The sequence below is a fragment of the Perca fluviatilis genome, chromosome 13 (assembly GCF_010015445.1).
Source record: "Perca fluviatilis chromosome 13, GENO_Pfluv_1.0, whole genome shotgun sequence".
Taxonomy (NCBI): Eukaryota; Metazoa; Chordata; class Actinopteri; order Perciformes; family Percidae; genus Perca; species Perca fluviatilis.
This window is the reverse complement of record NC_053124.1, coordinates 28,444,018-28,464,017: the sequence shown is the minus strand read 5'-3', so window position 1 is coordinate 28,464,017 and position 20,000 is coordinate 28,444,018. Positions and strand designations below refer to the sequence as shown.

Below are 20,000 nucleotides of genomic sequence, written 5' to 3'. Positions count from 1 at the left end.
TCATGAGGACGTGGACCTCGGAGAGATCCTCCCCAACCACGATGGATCCTTCCAGATGAGTGTTGACCTGGACCTTTCATCAGTCCCAGCTGAAGACTGGAGGAGGTACGACTGTGTGTTTCATCTCTCTGGTATGAAGGACGACATCATCACCAAACTGGACAAAGCAGAGATCAGGACCAACAGAGGTAAGACTGGAATCAGACGTGAGGAAGGAAACACACATCTAGTTTACTCTAACAGTCCTGTAGTTCATGTATTTTTATGTGTTGGATGGGAAGTTTTGTTTCCTTAAATTGTTTTGTTGTCAGTTTCTTTTATCTATTTTTTTTTAAATATATAAACCAATCTTTACTTTGATAGTAATGTAAACTAAAAGTTTTAAACTGCTTTGGAGAAATGATTGTTGTCGACCACCATGATGTTTGTGCTGTCTGCCCACCGGTTATATAGCTTTGATTTAATGAAAAAGAAACATTTCAATAATGAAACATACAAAACACTTCTTTTTTAACTACTTTCATAAATGTAACATAAAGTGTCTGTATACAGGTTAGTGGTCTGGTTGATAGATGGATGTTCTTCTCTTCTAACCTGCTTCATCTGTTCAGGTTGGGACTATTTTTTGTTGTTTTCTGCTCAACAGAGGAGCCCACTAACATGACCATCCCCATCATCGCTGTAGTGGTTGTACTGGCTCTCGTCCTCCTCGCTGTGATCGGAGTCCTAGTTTACAGAAAGAAGAAAGGTGACACACTCAAACACAAAGATTGCCTCATTTCTTTCTCAGTGTTTAGATTTTAGACTTACAATGAATGCTTTGATCCAGACTTCAAAAGTGAAGCGAACTTCAAACTTGAGCAGTAAGCGGTGTGAGGCTCAGTGCATATCATTATGATATGACTAGAAGAGACAAATATATATTTTAGTTAAATATTAATATTTATGTGTGGATATTTCATCATATTTGCTTCTATTCTTCATATATTATGTTTAATGTGTGTTTACTTTTGGATAATCCAGTTGTATTTGATTTATTAGCGTTACTGATAATCCACTCCGAGACATTTCTGTCCCTTTTAAGGCTGACCGGCAGTTTGATGGCCCTCAACCAACAGCTGAGTGTGGATAGTGTTTGGTTTGGTTTTGGAACTTTAGGAGTGTCATAAAGAAGAATAAATCAGTAAAAGAAAGAGAAACTAAAATTGTGGAAATAGAAATAGAAATGGGCTAAATTAGTAAATAAAAAGAATTGGAAACATAAAAAAGAAATAAAAGAATAAATAAATGTGGAAATTGGAGCGAAGATTATGATTTTGATATTAACTTATTTTTGGATGAATTTATAGATAGACATTTATTGATCCTTTCAGAAATTCATCGTGCACAGACAGACAGACAGACAACAACAGGACCACTAAACCCCTCCTCCCCCCCACACAACAACAATACACAACACCAAATATCTCTACATTATAAAATAGTAAAGCAGTATCATTAGCACCAGTGGGCTATCATTAGTAAGGTGAAACACCAGCAGTGACATTTTTATATTATCCCAAAGTGCAGTATTATCATAGCCTCGTGAGACCGTCCTAATCTTGCAAGCTCCACTTTACCACTCGCAGATCAGTCTGGCATCTTGAGATAGAGAAAATTTGGAGCCGTTCGCCAAACGACCAACCAATCAGCATTGGTTTTGAGACGGGTTTAGGTGTGACACAACAAGAAGCGTCTCTCACCAACGTAGGTGGTGATAGACAGATGGTTTATCCAATCAGCTAACCAGTATTTTCAGACAGCGGTAGCCCTAATTTTGTTAGCCGCTCGCTAATGCTTTTTTCTCTTGGATCCTTCTTTTGGAATATGGACCGGGAACCTGAAATGGTGCCTTTTATTCCTAAATTCTCATTACACAAACGGCAAATATCCTTTACTGACATGTTGCTTGCTTGCTGAGCTAACGAGCTATGCTTTGCCTGCAGCAGCAGGGGTAGCCTGGCTTGTGGTTGTATTTTCATACGCTTCATTGATCTGATTGGTTGATTTGGCCCGTCTATCACCAACATAGGTGGTGATAGACAGATGGTTTATCCAATCAGCTAACCAGTATTTTCGCCCCTTCCCAAAAGTTCTCCAACGGTAAGTTCCCAGATGGATATGCCGAGCAAATGCGAAGCGATCCATCTGGCGGAGACAGGTTAGTATTATCACACAGAAAGGATCAAGTTATTTTCCTTAACTTATTCAGTAGTGTGATGCTGGTAGGAATACATTATTTGCAAGCCCGGTTGGTTTGTAAGGACGGTACCATATATCTTCTGCCTGATGGCAGCACCTCATACGCCTGGAATAGGGGATGGAGCCCATCACCGCAAATTGCTTGTCCTTTCCTCACCACCCTGGTTTTGCAGATCGTGGTCATCTGCATTGCAGGAGCTGTTCTTCCTGAGGTCCTTACAACTATTGAAAATGTGGCAATGCAATAATAAATACACATAACAACAGAGAAGTGATAAGAAAAGAAGTTAAGTAAGATAAAAACAGAAAGATAGAAGAGATTTGAGTGACTAGAAGAGGGGATCATATCCACTGGGAAGAAGGTGTTAGAAGATACTTTGCCAAAAATAAAACATGACTTGTCTTTGCTGTGTTTCAGCCAAATGCCCTCCATCTCCTGACAACAGCTCTGAGCTCTCTGAGAAACTGAATCCAGACTCTAACTCCTAAACCCATCACCCTGCACACAGTGAGTTGACGTGAACTATTCACACAAAGCTGCCATAAACTCTGTGAAACCTTCTGGGATTGGTTCTTTATCCCCTGGGAAACCTCTGGGACACATCGGAGCTGTAAAGAACATCTCTGACTTGGGGCGCCTGGATAGCTCACCTGGTAGAGCGTGCGCCCCATGTACAAAGGCTCAGTCCCTGTCGTAGCGACCAAAGGTTCTCTGGTTGTATCAGATCACCGGGGGCAACGCTGCAAATCAGTCAGCAACATCCAGAAACATGCTGTGCCGGAGATGTCGGTGTAAATGTAAATCTGTGTTACTCCTGGGCCCAGTTTTTCTAAAGATTTAATCTGGATGAAATTGATCCGGATTTGGAAATCCCATGTTTTGCTATCCAGGATCACCTGATCCATCTTACTTTATGCCAGTTTTTTAAAGGAACATTGGATTGGATCACTGTGATCCAAATACCAAATTTCAGGATGACCAAATCCTGTTTACCAGAGCCTTAAATGGAACCAACAGTGTAGCCTACTGGCTGAGCAAAGAACAACAGGTAGGCAAAATACTGGTGGCCACAAATGGACATTGTTTTAATTTTAAGAAACAGAAACATTTTACATTCCCTATTTTGTTATAATGTTAAATAACAAAACAAAAACAATACTATCGAATAGTCCATATCTCATTAGATGTGACATGCTTCATATATGCTTGAAATATGAAGAAATGTGTATATCATCAGTAAACCTTTATTTTATGATCATTCACTTAAAAAAAACCCTCTTTGATTTTATTTGGTTCCAAAAATCACAACTGAATCCACCCTTCTAATGGGATCAGGATAATCCTGTTTTTTTTTTGATCAAATAGATTCCAAACCAAGTTCAAACTTTTGAAAAACCCAAAGGGCAGGTTTGATCCAGATCACATGTAAGATCGGATTACATGATCTGATCTTAGTTCAGAATCCCTCTTTTGCTTTTGAAAAACCCATTTCCAAGATTTGATCCAATCCGTGATCCGAAATCCCACTGGATTACTTTTGAAAAACTGGGCCCTGGTCCATACACACACACATACACACACACACACTATAAACTTCAGTTCAGTATTTATTTTCCAGTTGTGTAAATAGTTAGTTTGTATATTTCTTTAAAACTGAAGATCTTGTTTTGATTCCAACCAGGCTTAAGTAAGAAATAATTTATGTCTTTCAGATTTTTCTTAATTCATCAGGAGTGCATTGTTGTTTTTGTTTCATAAGATCTATCTTTTGATCTGTTTTGAAACCTAATTATATTTTAGTTTTAGCTGAGACAAAGGGTTGTGGGATGTTTTCAGCTTCTCAGCTCACTGATAGAAATGTTGTAAATATTTGCTGCTATTTTGGGAGGACGGACGTTTTCTGTCTTATTTTTATGAACATAAAGAAACAGCAATGCTCCAAATCTCTTCTTGTGTTGGGTTAAGTATGAATGTTGAATGAAGTTGTCCTGATATTTTATTCCTTTTGTACGTCTGTTTTGCTTTTCAATGAAGTCCTTACAGTTTTTGCCGATTGCTGACACTCTGAAATCAAAAGTATTACATAATTATCAAAACCTTACACTCAGGGAGCAAAACATTGGCCCAGATGTGCCCCACCATAATCACAATGTCAGCCTCACACTTTACACACTCACACACACACAGTGATTTGCAAAAGAAAATAAACACTGGTATACATTAGACACAGAAGTATATTATGATGGCACTTCCTTGCAATTCCAAAGCACTGACTGTCCCATTATCACACCTATGAGTCAATCTGTGAGACACAGCCATCAGGTGCACAAACACATGATTGCTTACAGTTTTTTACAATTGCTAAAACACAATTTTGCAAACTAGGCTGGTTTTATCAAAATACTAAACACAATTCACAAAACCGCACACCCAAACTGCAAAATATCTCATATATATCCTGCAAAATGAAGCACTGCAACCAAAACTACATATAGCATTATCAAAATCAAACTTTTGCACCAAAGGCACAAAGACAATTCTTCAGATTGTTCATGTGCACAGACATATTTGCAGATACACACATATGCTGTTGAAACATTATTTTTTTTATTTTTCACCAAACAAGTCAGTGCAACATATGCACAGCAGTTATATTTACATTGGACTGAACAAAAATATGCTAAAAAAATACAGTAAACTGAAAAAGAAAATTCCCGGAAAAATGTGCAGAAAAAATATATTTTTTAGATCTTTTTTTTTTTTTTTTACTGTTATAACCTGTATTGTAATTTTAATTATTTATTAGTTTGTCTGTTGTTTGCTGAGCTAACAGTGTTATGCACATTACTAGCATGAAAACTGGGACATGTTTTGTTGTGTATTCTCCATGTTGACTGATTTGGGAATATGGAGAGAAATAAATGATATTTCCCTCAGTCTGCAGCATTGGTCTTGTGTAGTGTTTGGTGAACTTATTGTATGTTTGTACTTTCTCTGTGTACTTCATTTACAGTACTCTAATCACTGAGAAGTAGAATTGCTAAAAGTGTTTTAGGTTAGCAACAGCAGTGTGTAACTGGTTCAAACCAAACTAAGTCAGAACTAAGTCATATGAAACGTGTGTGTTGCACATGGTAACTAAATATGGTTTTTATAAATTAGTGTATTGTTTTTGTAAGAGTTTCATTTTGCCAAGGGTCTGAGGTGTTCTGCTGATTGGGTGTAGGATTTGGAAAAACCAGTCCCGGTTTTCAAAATAGTCCTTAAGCAATCAACAAAACTGTAGCAGTCCTCCTGATGCTGCTGCGTCTCTGTGTCCTGTCCTGTTATTTTCAGAGGAGATACAAGAATCCTCCACAGGGGGCGCTGCCACTCTGCTGACTGCTCTAGAGACACACTCAGGTATTGATCAGCAGTGATATAGACTCAGGTATTGATCAGCAGTGATATAGACTCAGGTATTGATCAGCAGTGATATAGACTCAGGTATTGATCAGCAGTGATATAGACTCAGGCAGTGATATAGACTGAGGTATTGATCAGCAGTGATATAGACTCAGGTATTGATCAGCAGTGATAGAGACTCAGGTATTGATCAGCAGTGATATAGTCTCAGGTATTGATCAGCAGTGATATAGACTCGGGTATAAATCAGCAGTGATAGAGAGTATTGATCAGCAGTGATATAGACTCAGGCAGTGATATAGACTCAGGTATTGATCAGCAGTGATATAGACTCAGGTATTGATCAGCAGTGATATAGACTCAGGTATTGCAGTGAGCAGAAAGAGTTCAAGCCTCAAAGTCAAATAATAACTAGATTCTCTGGATAAAATATGTGACACATATTGATCTGTTTGTGTAATAATCATGACTAATAATGTCTCAGTTGAATAACAAAAGATCTGAGTTTTCTTATTAAACAGAAACTCTATAATGTTTTATAAATTGCTTCAGCAACAATAAGTGAGGATGGAAAGAGAGTAGAAACAGCACCAAAGAAAGAGCAAAATGAAAACCAGCATCAGGTGTTCAAACATCAACAGAGGTGTTCCATTTTTCTTGTTGGAGCAGTTTTCAGCGTCCACAGCTCCAGATCAGTTCAGGAGCATTCAGCCTGTCACACACAGATCACCTTCTAGATTGTAGAAGATCTGAGCAGCAGAAGGTAGAATGCTCCTTTCATATGTGAACACAGCTGAGAAACCAGAATGAAGGCACATCCTCTCGCAAATCCTCTCGCACAGGCTGAAATAACACAATTTTACTTTCGCTTTCGTTTATATCTCACTGGGTCAGTTTCACCGAGTAACAAGTGACGTCGATGCTAAATTCCCATTGGCTCAGATGACGACAGCGCTTCATCCTCAGTTGACCCCGGTGGTCGTGGCGGGGCGGTGTCTTTTCTCTGGAGAAGTAAACATAGAAGTTAGTAATAAGTCTATCAAAAGGTTCAGAAGAGACAGCTCACAATGAAGACCTGGCTGGTTCTGCTCCTCCTGGGACTCATGGTCCAGGACGCGGCGGCAGGTAAGGATTTTATTTAATTGTAGGCTAAAAGAAAAAAAATGCTTCTTGTCTTTATAAACTGTATTCATGAGTTTACAGTTCTTTTGATAGTAGTTTTAGGACTTACTTGCAGATTATAGAAATGTTAGAAAGTAACAAACCCATTATCTTAACGTTAAAGTTCATGTTAAAGTAAATCCTGTCAGTAGGCCTAACTCATCGGTTGGTTAGCCTAAGTTACATTTGTTTAGCTAGCCACTGTTGCCTTCAGTGTAGGCCTATTTCTGAAAAAGGGCAGAAGTGTCATTTATTTCGACCATTATTTTATAATATCAGGAGCTGTCGTGGTGTGTGTTTTTTGGCTAGTGTTGACGAACTGAACGGAAGAGCCGGTTAATTAACCCGACTCGTGTCACTGAACCGGAGAATCGAGTGCCATACGTCAATGAACCGACTCACTCTTGTTTTTTTTTTTCTTTTACTTCATTCGTGCAAGCCCCCAGGAAGAGCGCCATGTTAACTTAAATAGTGATGGGACAACCGACTCTTTTACGAGTCGGTTCAACCGGACGGTTGTTGGTTGGCCTACCGAAGTTAATAGATTCGGTTACCCGGTTCGCGGCGCCCCCGGCAGGGGTGGGTGATGATCGTGTTTAACTTTACATAACTATCAAGATAACATTACGTGTATTTGTATGTGATATAGGCTTAATACTTTCCCCTTGGTAATGTAGCATATGAATTTCCATCAACACAATTCTAAAATGCACGGGAAACAAAGGCTTCTGCTATCGGTTGATAAGTCAAACTTGCCGAGAACCTAGACACCCGTTTGATTACATAGACTCATGCAGTAGCCTACCCTCGGTTACGGTCCTTACGGTCTCCTTGTGACAGCCTAGCCTAGCCACTACGTAGCAACATTCACTTCTCTAACATTTAACTTAACATAACTACCAAAATAACATGACGTATGTACTGTACTTCCCCCATCGATAATGTGTGAATTGCCGTGAACACAATCCTCTAAGATGCACCAGAAACAAGGCTCGGTTAATAACTCAAACTTGCCGAGAACCAAGACACCGCTTGATTACATTAGAGTCGGTTGCACGGTTACATTAGACTCGAAGGGGCCGACCCGGTTGTACCGGTTACATTAGACTTCGGAAGGGCCGAACCGGTTAACGGTTACATTAGACTCGAAGGGCCAACCGGTTTGCACGGTTACATTAGACTCGAAAGGCGACCCGGTTGCACGGTTACATTAGACTCGAAGCGGGCGGACCGGTTGCACCGGTTACATTAGACTCGAGCGGGCCGACCGGTTGCACGGTTACATTAGACTCGAACGGGCCGACCGGTTGCACGGTTACATTAGACTCGAGCGGGCCGACCGGTTGCACGGTTACATTAGACTCGAGCGGGCCGACCGGTTGCACGGTTACATTAGACTCGAGCGGGCCGACCGGTTGCACGGTTACATTAGACTCGAGCAGCCGGTGTTCTGACGATCTATGCTGCCTTGTCGAAAAATGCTACCGTAGAGCAAATCGATAGTAGAGTCTATCGAGTCGCGCTGCCCTATCGAAATGTGCTTCCTTATGTGTTCCCATTTCGAATTGTGCAGGCAGGCTGAATCCCATAGAGATATAACTCTAACAGTATTGACATCTTATGCTTATTTGAGAATATTTTGATACTCCATTATATCTTTATTGAATATTTCAGTGGTAGTGTATTCTGACAAATATACCCTATCAAATAATGCTCCCCAACAGAATCATTATATATTGCACCACTACTCACTCCATGTGCACTGTCAGGAGATAAGGAGCATATTTTGATATTCTATTAATTTATATTTATTGAATATTTATTGACATGCTTACAGGTCAAAAGGCACAATGAATACATTATTTATTACTATTAGATGTTACTCAACATTAACCACAATAACCGATCCGATGTCCCAATCTGCCAAGGTTGCATAGATTTGTGGGCGGGAATCAGACCACGCTTGGTCGTACCGCATGCGCAGAACCGCTAAGTAGCACATCTCGATAGGTAGCATAGATCGACAGAACACCGGCCGGCTGTAACGGTTACATTAGACTGGAGCGGGCCAACCGGTTGCACGGTTACATTAGACTCGAGCGCCGCCGGCCCTGCACGGTTACATTAGACTCGACCGGGGTTCGCATAGGGTCTAGGCATTAGTAGCTCATTTCCTGATTGATTCTAGCACCACCACTCCAGTCCAGTGGAGGCTTAATGAGCTAGATTACAACACACACAGTAGCAGAAGAATACCAGCTACAAACGCCAACCATTGACATATATATAATGCCAACGCCGAATGAAGTAAAAAGAAAAACGGGAGTGAGTCGGTTCATTGATGTATGGCACTCGATTCCCTCCGCCCAGTGACAACGAAGTCGGGTTAATTAACCGGCTCTTCGGTCAGTTCGATAACACTAGTCTTAAAGCCACCATGGGCTTGAGCGGTTTACGGAGGTACTGCACAGTGCTCGAATTATCTTTGAGTCTTTACAGTCTATGGTCTTTAATGGGGCTCTCTTTATCTCATTAAAAAGTTGGCTCACCCGCACATAACCTAAGCTGTACAATTAAGTAGTTATGCGGCGAGTGGCGTTATGTAGTATATGCAAACGGTAGGCCTAGGCTATAACTTGACACACGCACAACAGACAGAGAGAGGATTCCTTTGAATTAATTTCAACATAATATTGGTTGTAATAGTACATATTTCATTTTAATTTCGCAATACAAAGAAATAGACTTAACAATTTAGTTGTTAAGTCTAGAGTGTCATTCTAAATTTCACAATGAAATAAAACGTGGGCCTAACTCATTTGAACCAGACCACAGTCTCCGATATCCTCAGTGTCAAACATAGTCTTTAACTTATACACAGGGAAAATGCACTAACTGGCAGAAATTAATAAATCCATTGCACAGCCAAACTATGTTCTAGTCTTATAATGTAGGCCTACACGTAGTGATAACAACACTTGGGTTTTCAATCATCTCGTGAGTTGAACCGTGGAAATAAACAGACGAACAATTTTGGAATTTGCACTGATGTTGTTGTTGGGTAGCCAATTCACTGAATATTCCGCCATCAGAGATTGCATTGTAGTCTATTGCTGACAGGTGTCTCAAAATATATGGGAACTTTTCCGGAGCTCTGAATGGCGAGAGGATAGCCACATATATTTATATTTAAGATGTATTGGTGGTATTTACCTCAAAAGCAAGGTGACTTCTTCGGAATTTGCGAGTGCTGTCAAATCGATGCGTATGCAATGTGCTCACATAACCTAGTGGTGTGATGGTGAAGTGCAGTCATGCTGCGTTTGAGCATAGGTAGGGTAGGTTCTATCTATGTCCCGTAGTAGGTCTAGCCTATATTTTATATTTTAACTAGGGCTGGAGCAGTTAACGGGTTATCGCGTTAACTCCATTAATTAATTAACGCAGACAATTATTTTATCGGCGCATTAATGCAGTTTTTATTATTTATTTTATTATTTTAAAAGTCTGTTGCTCACAGGCTTTTATTTTGTGAAAGTCTGTGCTGACTGCTGTCAGCTTTACAGGAACCGGAAAAGAAAGAATTGGCGGATAAACAAACGGCACGGAACTTTTACATGGCCATTTTAATTTTAAAGTTCTTCCAGACGTTGCAGTCAACACAACTAAAGTTATTTGTAACCACTGCAATGTTGAATTTTCTTACATACGCTTCTATTTCTTACTTCTGGAGCCGTGTGTTGCCAACCGCATGACCGGTTTGAATTATGTTTTTATATTTTTATTTGCTCTCACGCGATCGCTTCCACTGCCAGGGTTGCAACTGCTAAATCAACAACAGTTTATGGAAAGGACAAGTGTAATTATGGTCAGATCTTGTGCCTGACTGACGGGGAGGTGATATTGATAAGCCGTTGTGATTTGTGCATCTACAGCGTCTGCTATTTTTTGCCAGCTGTCCTCCTGTTTTAGGAAGCAGCGACTGTATTATGCTTTTTGCCTGTAAAAGTCTGTGTTCTTCATATTTATGTAGAATTATAGTTTGCCTCTTCTTATGTAAAATATGTGGCTAATGGTCATTTTGTGCAAACACCGCCTCTTTTATGTGAACACACGCCACTGGATTGGGAAACCCTGGGTTGGTTGAATCGTTTGATAACCACCGTCCGTGACACAGCTTATGTGGGAACCCCGTTGTTAGGTTAGGTGAAGCGGGTAACTGAAAGAAATCCAGTACATGTTGATCTGGATTGGTAGGGTACAGCGGTTGATTCTGACATTTTTGTTTTGTTACAACTGTAAAGCTGACCCGTCCGGTCCATAGAGCGTATATAAGGTCCGGTCCCCGGCCGCTGAGTTTGAGTACTGTCATGTGGACGAGACTGCACAACTGCATTTGATTGGTGAAACACAGTCACGTGGTAGAGCCTTTAGCGGAAGTCTCTCTCTGTCAAAATAAAACATTAAAATGAGCGTATGCGGGGGGATAAAACAATGACGCGTAGAATTACAAAGAGGTAAAAAGAAAACGAGCTCATTGTAACCTAATGTACGGAGTAAGAGTACAGTTTCTTCTTCACAAATCTACTCAAGTAAAAGTAAAAGTATAGTGATTTAAAACTACTCCTAGAAGTATAATTTTTTCAAAAACCTACTCAAGTAAAATGTAACGGAGTAAATGTAACTTGTTACTACCCACCTCTGATGTTACATCCCTACTTATATAAAAACTGACATTATTACATTCATATTTTCTTACAGTGACTCACTCTCTGAAGTATTTCTACACTGGACTCCTCTGGAGTCCCAAACTACCCAGAGTTTGTGGCTGTGGGATTGGTTGATGAAGTTGAGATTGTTCACTATGACAGTAACACCATGAGACTGGTACCCAAACAGGACTGGATGAGCAGAGTCACAGAAGATCCTCTGTACTGGCAGAATGGAGAAACACTAGGAACTTGAGGGGTGACCAGCGGACCTTCAAAGCCAAAATTGAAGTTGTAAAGCGGCGCTTCAACCAAATTGGAGGTTTGTTTATGTTTCACTTCCTACTAATAAAATGTTGTTTATATTTTTATCCTTCTATTTTAGTAAACACGTTAACACACACACACACACACACAGAGATTAAACAGTTTGATGTATTTTCGTGACTGAAAACTCAACTCAACAGAAACATTACTGAGACTGAGTGGACTGGATGCTGCTATACTCCACTGATCCAGTGTTTCTGTCCATCCCATAATAAGCAGCAGAGACCATTACCACTTTATCTCCACTAGATTAGATCAGAATAAGTGGAGTGAGCTGGTCCAGAAGAACTCTCCTGCAGGAACCAGTCCATCCCAACAGTTTTGACAAAAAAGTCAAAATATATTGTAGTTTCACTTTCCTCAAATATGATAATGTTCTGCTTTTCTCTGTTTAATATCATTTAATATGAAATAGTGTTGAGTGTTATGGAAGCGTATTACATTCACCATAGAAACAGCTTATCTTATTTCTCATAATTACGAGATATCACGTGTCTAAATTCTTTTTCTACGGTGAATGTAATACGCTTCCATAGAGTGTTGATCAGACAGAGGAGATCATCACACATTTCATTTTACATTGTAAACATTTATTTAAATGTATCAAAATAAATCAATAATGACAAGAATTATTAGTTTGAACACTAAATATTTAGCAGAACTACAGATTAGATTAAATTAAATTAACCACAGTGTGTCTGTGTCGTAATAAACATATAAAGTGATGAAACTATTAGTCAGTAATCTATTAGTTGATTAATGGAAATTAATTGACAGCAATTTTGATAATCAAATATTTATTTAAGTCTTTTATTTAAAAGACGTGAGAATTTCACTGCTTTTCTTTGTTTAAATTTGTTTGGTTAATTGATTAATAAAAATAATTGATAATGAAAATAATCATTAGTTTGAGTTATCAACAGTTAACATATGACTCTCTCTCTCTCTCTCTCTCTCTCTCTCTCTCTCTCTCTCTCTCTCTCTCAGGTGTTCACGTTTACCAGAGGATGTTCGGCTGTGAGTGGGATGATGAGACTGGAGAGGTCAATGGTTATGATCAGTATGGTTATGATGGAGAAGACTTCATATTATTTGACCTGAAGATAGAGACATTCATCGCTCCAAACCAACAGGCTGTCATCACCAGACACCAGTGGAACAATGACAAAGCTTTGATATATCAGAAAAAACACTTCCTGAACCAGGAGTGTCCTGAGTGGCTGAAGAAGTTTGTGAACTATGGGAGGAGCTCTCTGCTGAGAACAGGTAGAATCACATGACCTGATGGAGTTTAATGGACACAACAATGTTAATATTTCTTCTTCTCTCTTCATCTCTCTGCCTCCCTCTCCTCTTTGCAGTTATCACCACTCTTTTCCCTTACTTTCTTTCTCTCTTCTCTTTCTGCTTTGTTTCTGTTTGTCTCAGTGTGTCTCTCTCTGTCTCTTTCTGTGTTTCTACACCCAACTGTCCTCCTTTTTTAATCTATTTCACCTCCTTTTTTACACTTCAGTGACGTTTATTTGCATTTCATAAAAAAATGCATTTAAAATACATGACATCAAACAGAAATGATAATATTAATCTCCAGTAAATAATAATAAAGTATTTGTCTTCACTGTGCAGATCTTCCCTCAGTGTCTCTCCTCCAGAAGTCTCCCTCCTCTCTCCAGTCAGCTGCCACGCTACAGGTTTCTACCTCTGACAGAGCCATGATGTTCTGGAGGAAAGATGGAGAGGAGCTTCATGGGGAGGACTGGACCTCGAGAGATCCTCCCCAACCGACGATGGATCCTTCCAGATGAGTGTTGACCTGGACCTTTCATCAGTCCCAGCTGAAGACTGGAGGAGGTACCGACTGTGTGTTTCAGCTCTCTGGTGTGGAGGACGACATCATCACCAAACTGGACAAAGTAGAGATCAGGACCAACAGAGGTGAGACTGGAATCAGACGTGATGGAGATTAGCCAGATTAGGCAAAACACAAATGTAATCTGTTCCGTGGTTTAAAAAAAAAAATTGTGCTGGAATACAACTTTATTCTTCGTGCTTTTGTGGTTTAAGTTGATGGACGGCAACGAAAATGTACATTCTTAATTTAAAGAATTGGTTTTTACCACATAATGGGCCTCATGCAAGAACCACTAGGAACAGTAATTTACAATAAGAGAATTTGTGGCATTAACCAATTTTCGCATATTTAGAATTCTGAAAAGTGGTCCAGAGCTGTTGGACACAATACACACACAGTCTGTCTCTCTTCACAGGAGAAAACTCATTTTAACAATGCCTAAGTCTGAAATGAATTTGGAGTTGAAATATGGAGAAAAAAAATTAAATACAGAAATTTAACAATACCATCATCATGGCTTGGCATTTGCTGAGACTTTAATTTTTAATTTTTAATGCTACTAGTACCGTGCCTGTTGAAAATGTGACTGGAACGGACTGATTGCTTGACCTGTGGTAATTGTGCTGCTTGTAGAATTCTCCAAAACCAAATTTTACCCCAACATTACTTACAGAAGGAGCCCAAACCACTTAAAGCGTAACTCTCGCCAAAATGCAACCTAGGGTCTTTTTGTGAATGTACCCGAGTTAAACTTTCGTTTAAACACATAATTAGGGACCGTTTGGTATTGATGGAATGGACCACCGGAGGAAAATAGAGGAGGGTCATGTATTTTTATTCTTTATTGAGGGGAGGGTCATCCAAACATTTTCAGTCCAGAGGGGGTCACCCGACTTTTGTATTCATGAAACAGCAAAATTTCAAAGTGGCTTGTTTGGTGCATATTTTTCTATGCAGCTCTTAATCTCGACCTTAGTCTAGTCCTTCGCTACCAGATGGGTCTGACCCATGAGTTTGCTGTGGGGCAGGGGGAGCACTGCCCCCCTGGTGGCTGAAATGGATACTTGCATTGTTTAAAAAATGAGTGGAATAATTACGTCTGGCATGATCAGATATTTTATAAATATCTTAATAACACTAAACAACTAAATGGTGGTAGTTAATACATCTGATTTCATATACTGCTTTAGTAAAAAAAAACTATTTCCTGGCTGACGATGGGAGCAGCAGGACGTAAAAAACAAGAATGACTGTTGCACTATCTGGACATCTTACCGCGCCAAGGTTGCAATAAAGAGGATTCCTAAATGCCACATTTGATGTCAGCTTACTAATTGATTGCAGGTTTTTGTGTAGATTTGCACTTTTATACATTTATTCCACTTTGTTTAAATGGCGTAGTGGAGAAAGCCTAGTGACGAAGTCCATAGCATCCAGTTTGTGTGTTGAAAGTTACCCAGAGTACCTTGCTGAATGGTCTCATTGTTTTATTTCATGTGAATACTAGTTTACTAGAGGAGTAACTTAGTATTTGAAGTAATGCAGTAATGCAGGAAGTGTGTATTTAGTTTCCATGCTTATTGTGTTTCCACACAACGTGGTTTATAAATCTACTGAAATTGCCCCCACACCATAACATAGAGTGGGATGTGTAAGATGAGAATGCAGAGGTTTAATCATTTAGTCCGGTTCCCCTTAAATAAATAACAAACAATCCCTTAGGACGGAAACGCCACTTTTAAGATTTACCGTATTTTGTTTTTCTTGTCAAATTGTTAGGCTCTTGTTTTGACCCAGAGCACAGAGACAGACAACACAGACAGAAAACACAGGGAAAAAAAGGAAGAGGATAACAGGCAGGACGGGAAACAGAAGCTGACCCATAGTGATCTGGAGAAGAGCCTCAACGGGTAAATCAAGAGAAATATTTGATTCTCACTTGAAATGCAACTCTAGCAAGCATCTCCAATATCGCTAACATTATCCACATTCATATTTAGAAACAACAAATAATATATCCAGCTACAAAAAGCGGAGTCGAAGTTAGACAGAAGTGCAAAGAGTCTATGAATATGAAGATGATACACTGTCTTGTCTCGTCTCATTGGTGTAAACTGGCAGCTTTCAGAACGGTGACTTGCAAGTAGATGCAGGATTCATGTCGAATCAAATCTTTGGTCTGGAACTCTTTTAGCTGGCTATGGTAAAATAATCTAGCTAGAGTGAATGAATGAAATACAAGCACTAACCTAGTTAGCTATGCGATGTTCTCTATTCTTTACCATTGATATAGCATGCTATCTCTGTAGTAGTAATAAAACAATACCAGTAACCCACCGGGGCACCCCAGCAAAAGTCATTATTTTCACTATAATTCCATCCATAATTAACAGATTGTTTGATAGATTCATTCATAGACTCAATCTATAGTATTTCTGTAATACCAACATCTAAAAGCAAAGAACCTATTAGAAGGGGACCAATGGACAAAATCTAATTCAAAACAGATGGGGTCCATGGTCTAGTTTTTCTGTCAGTATGACGGGTCTGTTGCGCTGTGGGCAGTCCAAAAGTGCTGCTATGAGGGGCTAAACAGCCAGAGATAGCCACACATGCTCGAGATTGTACTTGCAATGATTTTTATTCTTCTTCTTCCACACGTAAAATACACTTATAGCACCAGTTACAAAATGTAATTGTTATCTGGTGAGTAGATATTTGTTAATGTGAAGCGATGGTCAACACAAGTGTTAGCTCCCCCAGGCTCACCCCTCTCTGGTCAATGCCCAAAACCCAGGTGTACAGGTGAAGCAAACAAATAGACTATCACTCCGCCAAACTACGATATAGGAACCCACACAAATCAAAGCTAATAAACACAATAATCAACAAACAACATGTGAATGAGACCATAAAACAACAGCCAATATGCGGCTCCTACAGGGTCCTCGATGTCAAAAGGTTTGAGAAACCACTGATCTACAGGGCTAAGAAAGTGTGGGGTTGTTTTGTTTTTTTTCTAACAGGCATTTGTTGGCAGGTCTAGGCACTTAAGGCATAGCCTAAACAAAATTATTTCATGATATTTATTATATATGCTATATTCTATCCAACTTAACTTTCTGCATTCATTTGTTGTAATAAATTATGTAGATGTTGTAGGCCCATACTTATGACCATACATACTAGGGGGTGCAAGATATATCGACTCAATATCGAAGCATCGCGATATCACGTAAGCGCCGATATCCTTCTCCATTAAAACAACATGAAATCAAAGAAGGGTTAACTTCTTCCTGCTACAGATTTCCAACGTGGTCAGAAACACAGGGGAGACACTTTGTTTCTCACTATAACGCGCTAGGGCCCTATTTTTTATGTGATCTGGAAACGCGTATCGAAACAATATGAAACGCAAGTAGCTTTGTGGGCGGATCTTGGAGTCTTGCTTCCGACGTAAATCTAAAATGCGGTTGGCTATCTAGCAGCTAGGTGTGGGTTGGGTAACGATGGTAGGGGGAACCAGACCAGCAGAGTCATCCTCACATTCCTTGGTGAGCAGGCGCCATTATTCCATGGCGGCTTAATTATGGGCATGGTCGCCACATAGCGGGAGCTGTCAACCGGGATGCGTAAGCGTAATTAAATAACCCGGCTTGATCAGGTGGTGGCGATGTTGCTGCTGCCTCTCGCGCATCTCCTCGAAGTCTGGAAGGATTGTTGCAGCCATGGCGTGGAGCCTCCAACACCACCAACTCCTGGTGTGCCCCTTCACTCCTCCCCACTCCACTCCGTCCACCCGCTACACCAAGAGGCTACATTTGCTGATTGCCACTCCCGGACCAGATCCCAAAGGAGATGTGCCAAACTCACTGTAGTTTCAACATCACGTCTCCTTAAGTCCTCTTAATATTTCCTCATTTATATAATCCACACATCCATGATCTGGAAATGTGTAAAACACAAATCAAGCCGCAAGGCAGCGACAATTTGAGGACTGGTAAACTGTAAATTGTGCTCCTGACTATCCAAACACCCGGCGCATTTTCAAAATATTTTTCCTTGTAATTAAAAGTGTATGGAATGTATGGGAACCAAGGCCGTGGGATATATAGGTATAGGGTATATCGCCAAGATGCAGGTCCAAGCGTATACTCTAAAAGAGGAACAGAATAACGTTAGCTTAATTAGATCTCTCGCGCAAGGACTATAACCAATTGATCTCTTAGGACCTGTGGTTTGGCCGGTGGAACGTTATTTCAAAACCCAAAATAGGACCAGGGAAACGTTTGGCGTTGAAAATAACGAATCAATGGGTTGCCCAGGAGAGGGGAAAAGTCCGCTTAAAGGCCAGGTAAATAGGAAATAGACAAGTATGCTACCGGTACAAAGCGTAATTAAGCGCTTGAGTGCAAGATAGGGCCCTTAGATAGATTTCTGTCTGAATCTGAAGCGCTACGGGTCACGAAGCTACTTTCTTCGCCACCATCCTCCGGTGAATATCGGTCGGCCCCTTGATCGCTATTTTGTGTGGGTCTTTATTCATTAATTTATTAGCCTAATTGGGTGGGGCTACGGTGCCATAATCCAGCATATCAGGGCTTTTAAAGTATTCGCATTGTGGGCTGGAACTGTATGAAAGGCCGGAGGTAAGTAAAACAAACTTGTACGCAGCTTCAGGTTATTTTCGAAATGCGCATACCCAACTAGAGAAAAGAGGAACGCAGCCTAAACGCAACGAGGGCTGGTTAATCGGGCCTGCGCCGATTCAGCGTGCTTTACCTATTTTAGAAAAAATAAATAAACGAAAAAGTCCGTTAAGGGATTAGCTTTTTGATACGCTGGCCAACCGTTAAATCATCGTCCTCCAACGCACCAGGCCGCAAATCAAGTTCGCAGCCAAATTGGGATGCGGTGCGTAGGGAGGGTCTTTGGCCAAAAAGCAAGAGGCGTGTATTCCGGTAGCTGTGGGCTAAAAAAATCGAGGTAAAGCGACAAACTTGGAGAAGGTCAGATAAGCAGCCGAAGGAGAAAGAAGTTAAAAAACAATGGCCAAAAGCGAAGACAGGAGGACGTAAGTAGCAGTAAAGGGATGGACGGGAAAAAATTAAGGACTTTATTAAATGCGATCCTAAAAGCCAAAAAAGTGATGCCTCGGTAGCTGGAAATACTTATACAGGTGTTGTATTGCATTTGTTTTTATACTGTGGTACATACAACCAGTATTTTTCTATTTATTTTATACTGGTCCAAACTAAAGTAAACAGCGTCCTGTTTTGTATCATCGCTACCAGTCCAATAAGGGACCATTAGTTGAAATAAACCTAGGTTGTAAGAAACTGAGCCGAATTTGTTATAAATCTATTTTGAGCGCTTTTTCCCATAACTTCGTAATTTGCTAAATTGTTGTAAATATCAGAATTAATATCGAGCATCGCAATATTCATTATCGAGACGAATATAAATTCTCTTTTCAGTTATTTCGCAGTAACCGCTACTACAACAGTTCGCCATGTAGTTAATAGATCTGTTCTGAGGACATCCACCAGATCCACCCGGCTTCTGTGATTTTATCCGCTGGCCGTGGAGGTTTGTATGCTGGGACAAAGCATGTGGGTTAGCCGGCTAAGGGAACTACCACCCTCAGACTGTGACACACCGACAAGCCTCCCCACCACCCACAACACCAGATTGGATCACCAATAATGTCGGATGAGAGCTGGCCAAATACAATAACGAACTGCCATGCGATGATTTCATTGAAAAAGTCTGGCTGGAAAACACTTATCATGGATGGTATTTATCAGCCAACAGCTAGCAGCTAACAGGCCTAGCTATCCAATCGCATAGATAGAGACAGGGTGGCGCGAACGTTCAATGCCCAGAGCTAAAAGGCATCTTGTTGTCAACGTTAGGGCCCTTTCATGCGTGACACAGACATATTATTGCATTTTGTGCCTGTTGTGCTGCTAACAAAGGCACTCTAAACTTGCCCTGACAGCTGCCAGCGCTTTAGCCCAGTGGACGCCATAAAGGTAGATGCAGTTAACCCAGTTTGCTGAATACCGGCCTGGCTTTCTAGAAAGTACTCAAGATAGCTATAGCAATCAAGATTAACGCCGTACCAATGGAATTGTCCTTAAAATCGTGAATCAGACTGCTATGAGTTTAGTGCATCGCTACATCCCTAGTTCCCATAAACCGACATTATTAGCATTTATATTTTCTCTTTTGCCAGTGACCTGCACTTTCAGCGCATTTCTACACTGGGTCTTCTTCCTGGAAGTCCCAAACCTGGGCCAGA

General features: G+C 40.4%; 1 protein-coding gene and 1 pseudogene across 1 annotated transcript in view; both read left to right on the top strand.

Moving 5' to 3' along the window:
• Positions 1–4,286, top strand: part of LOC120571316 (major histocompatibility complex class I-related gene protein-like) — a 7,838-nt gene extending 3,552 nt beyond the window's left edge. Inside the window, exons 4-6 of the mRNA XM_039820202.1 lie at positions 1–188; positions 647–748; positions 2,660–4,286. The exon at positions 1–188 is cut by the window's left edge and continues 115 nt beyond it. Coding sequence (XP_039676136.1) covers positions 1–188; positions 647–748; positions 2,660–2,730 — 361 coding nt within the window. The 3' untranslated portion in view covers positions 2,731–4,286. The remainder of the gene's footprint in view (positions 189–646; positions 749–2,659) is intronic.
• LOC120571307 overlaps positions 1–20,000 on the top strand; it is a 212,999-nt pseudogene that overhangs the window by 57,880 nt on the left and 135,119 nt on the right.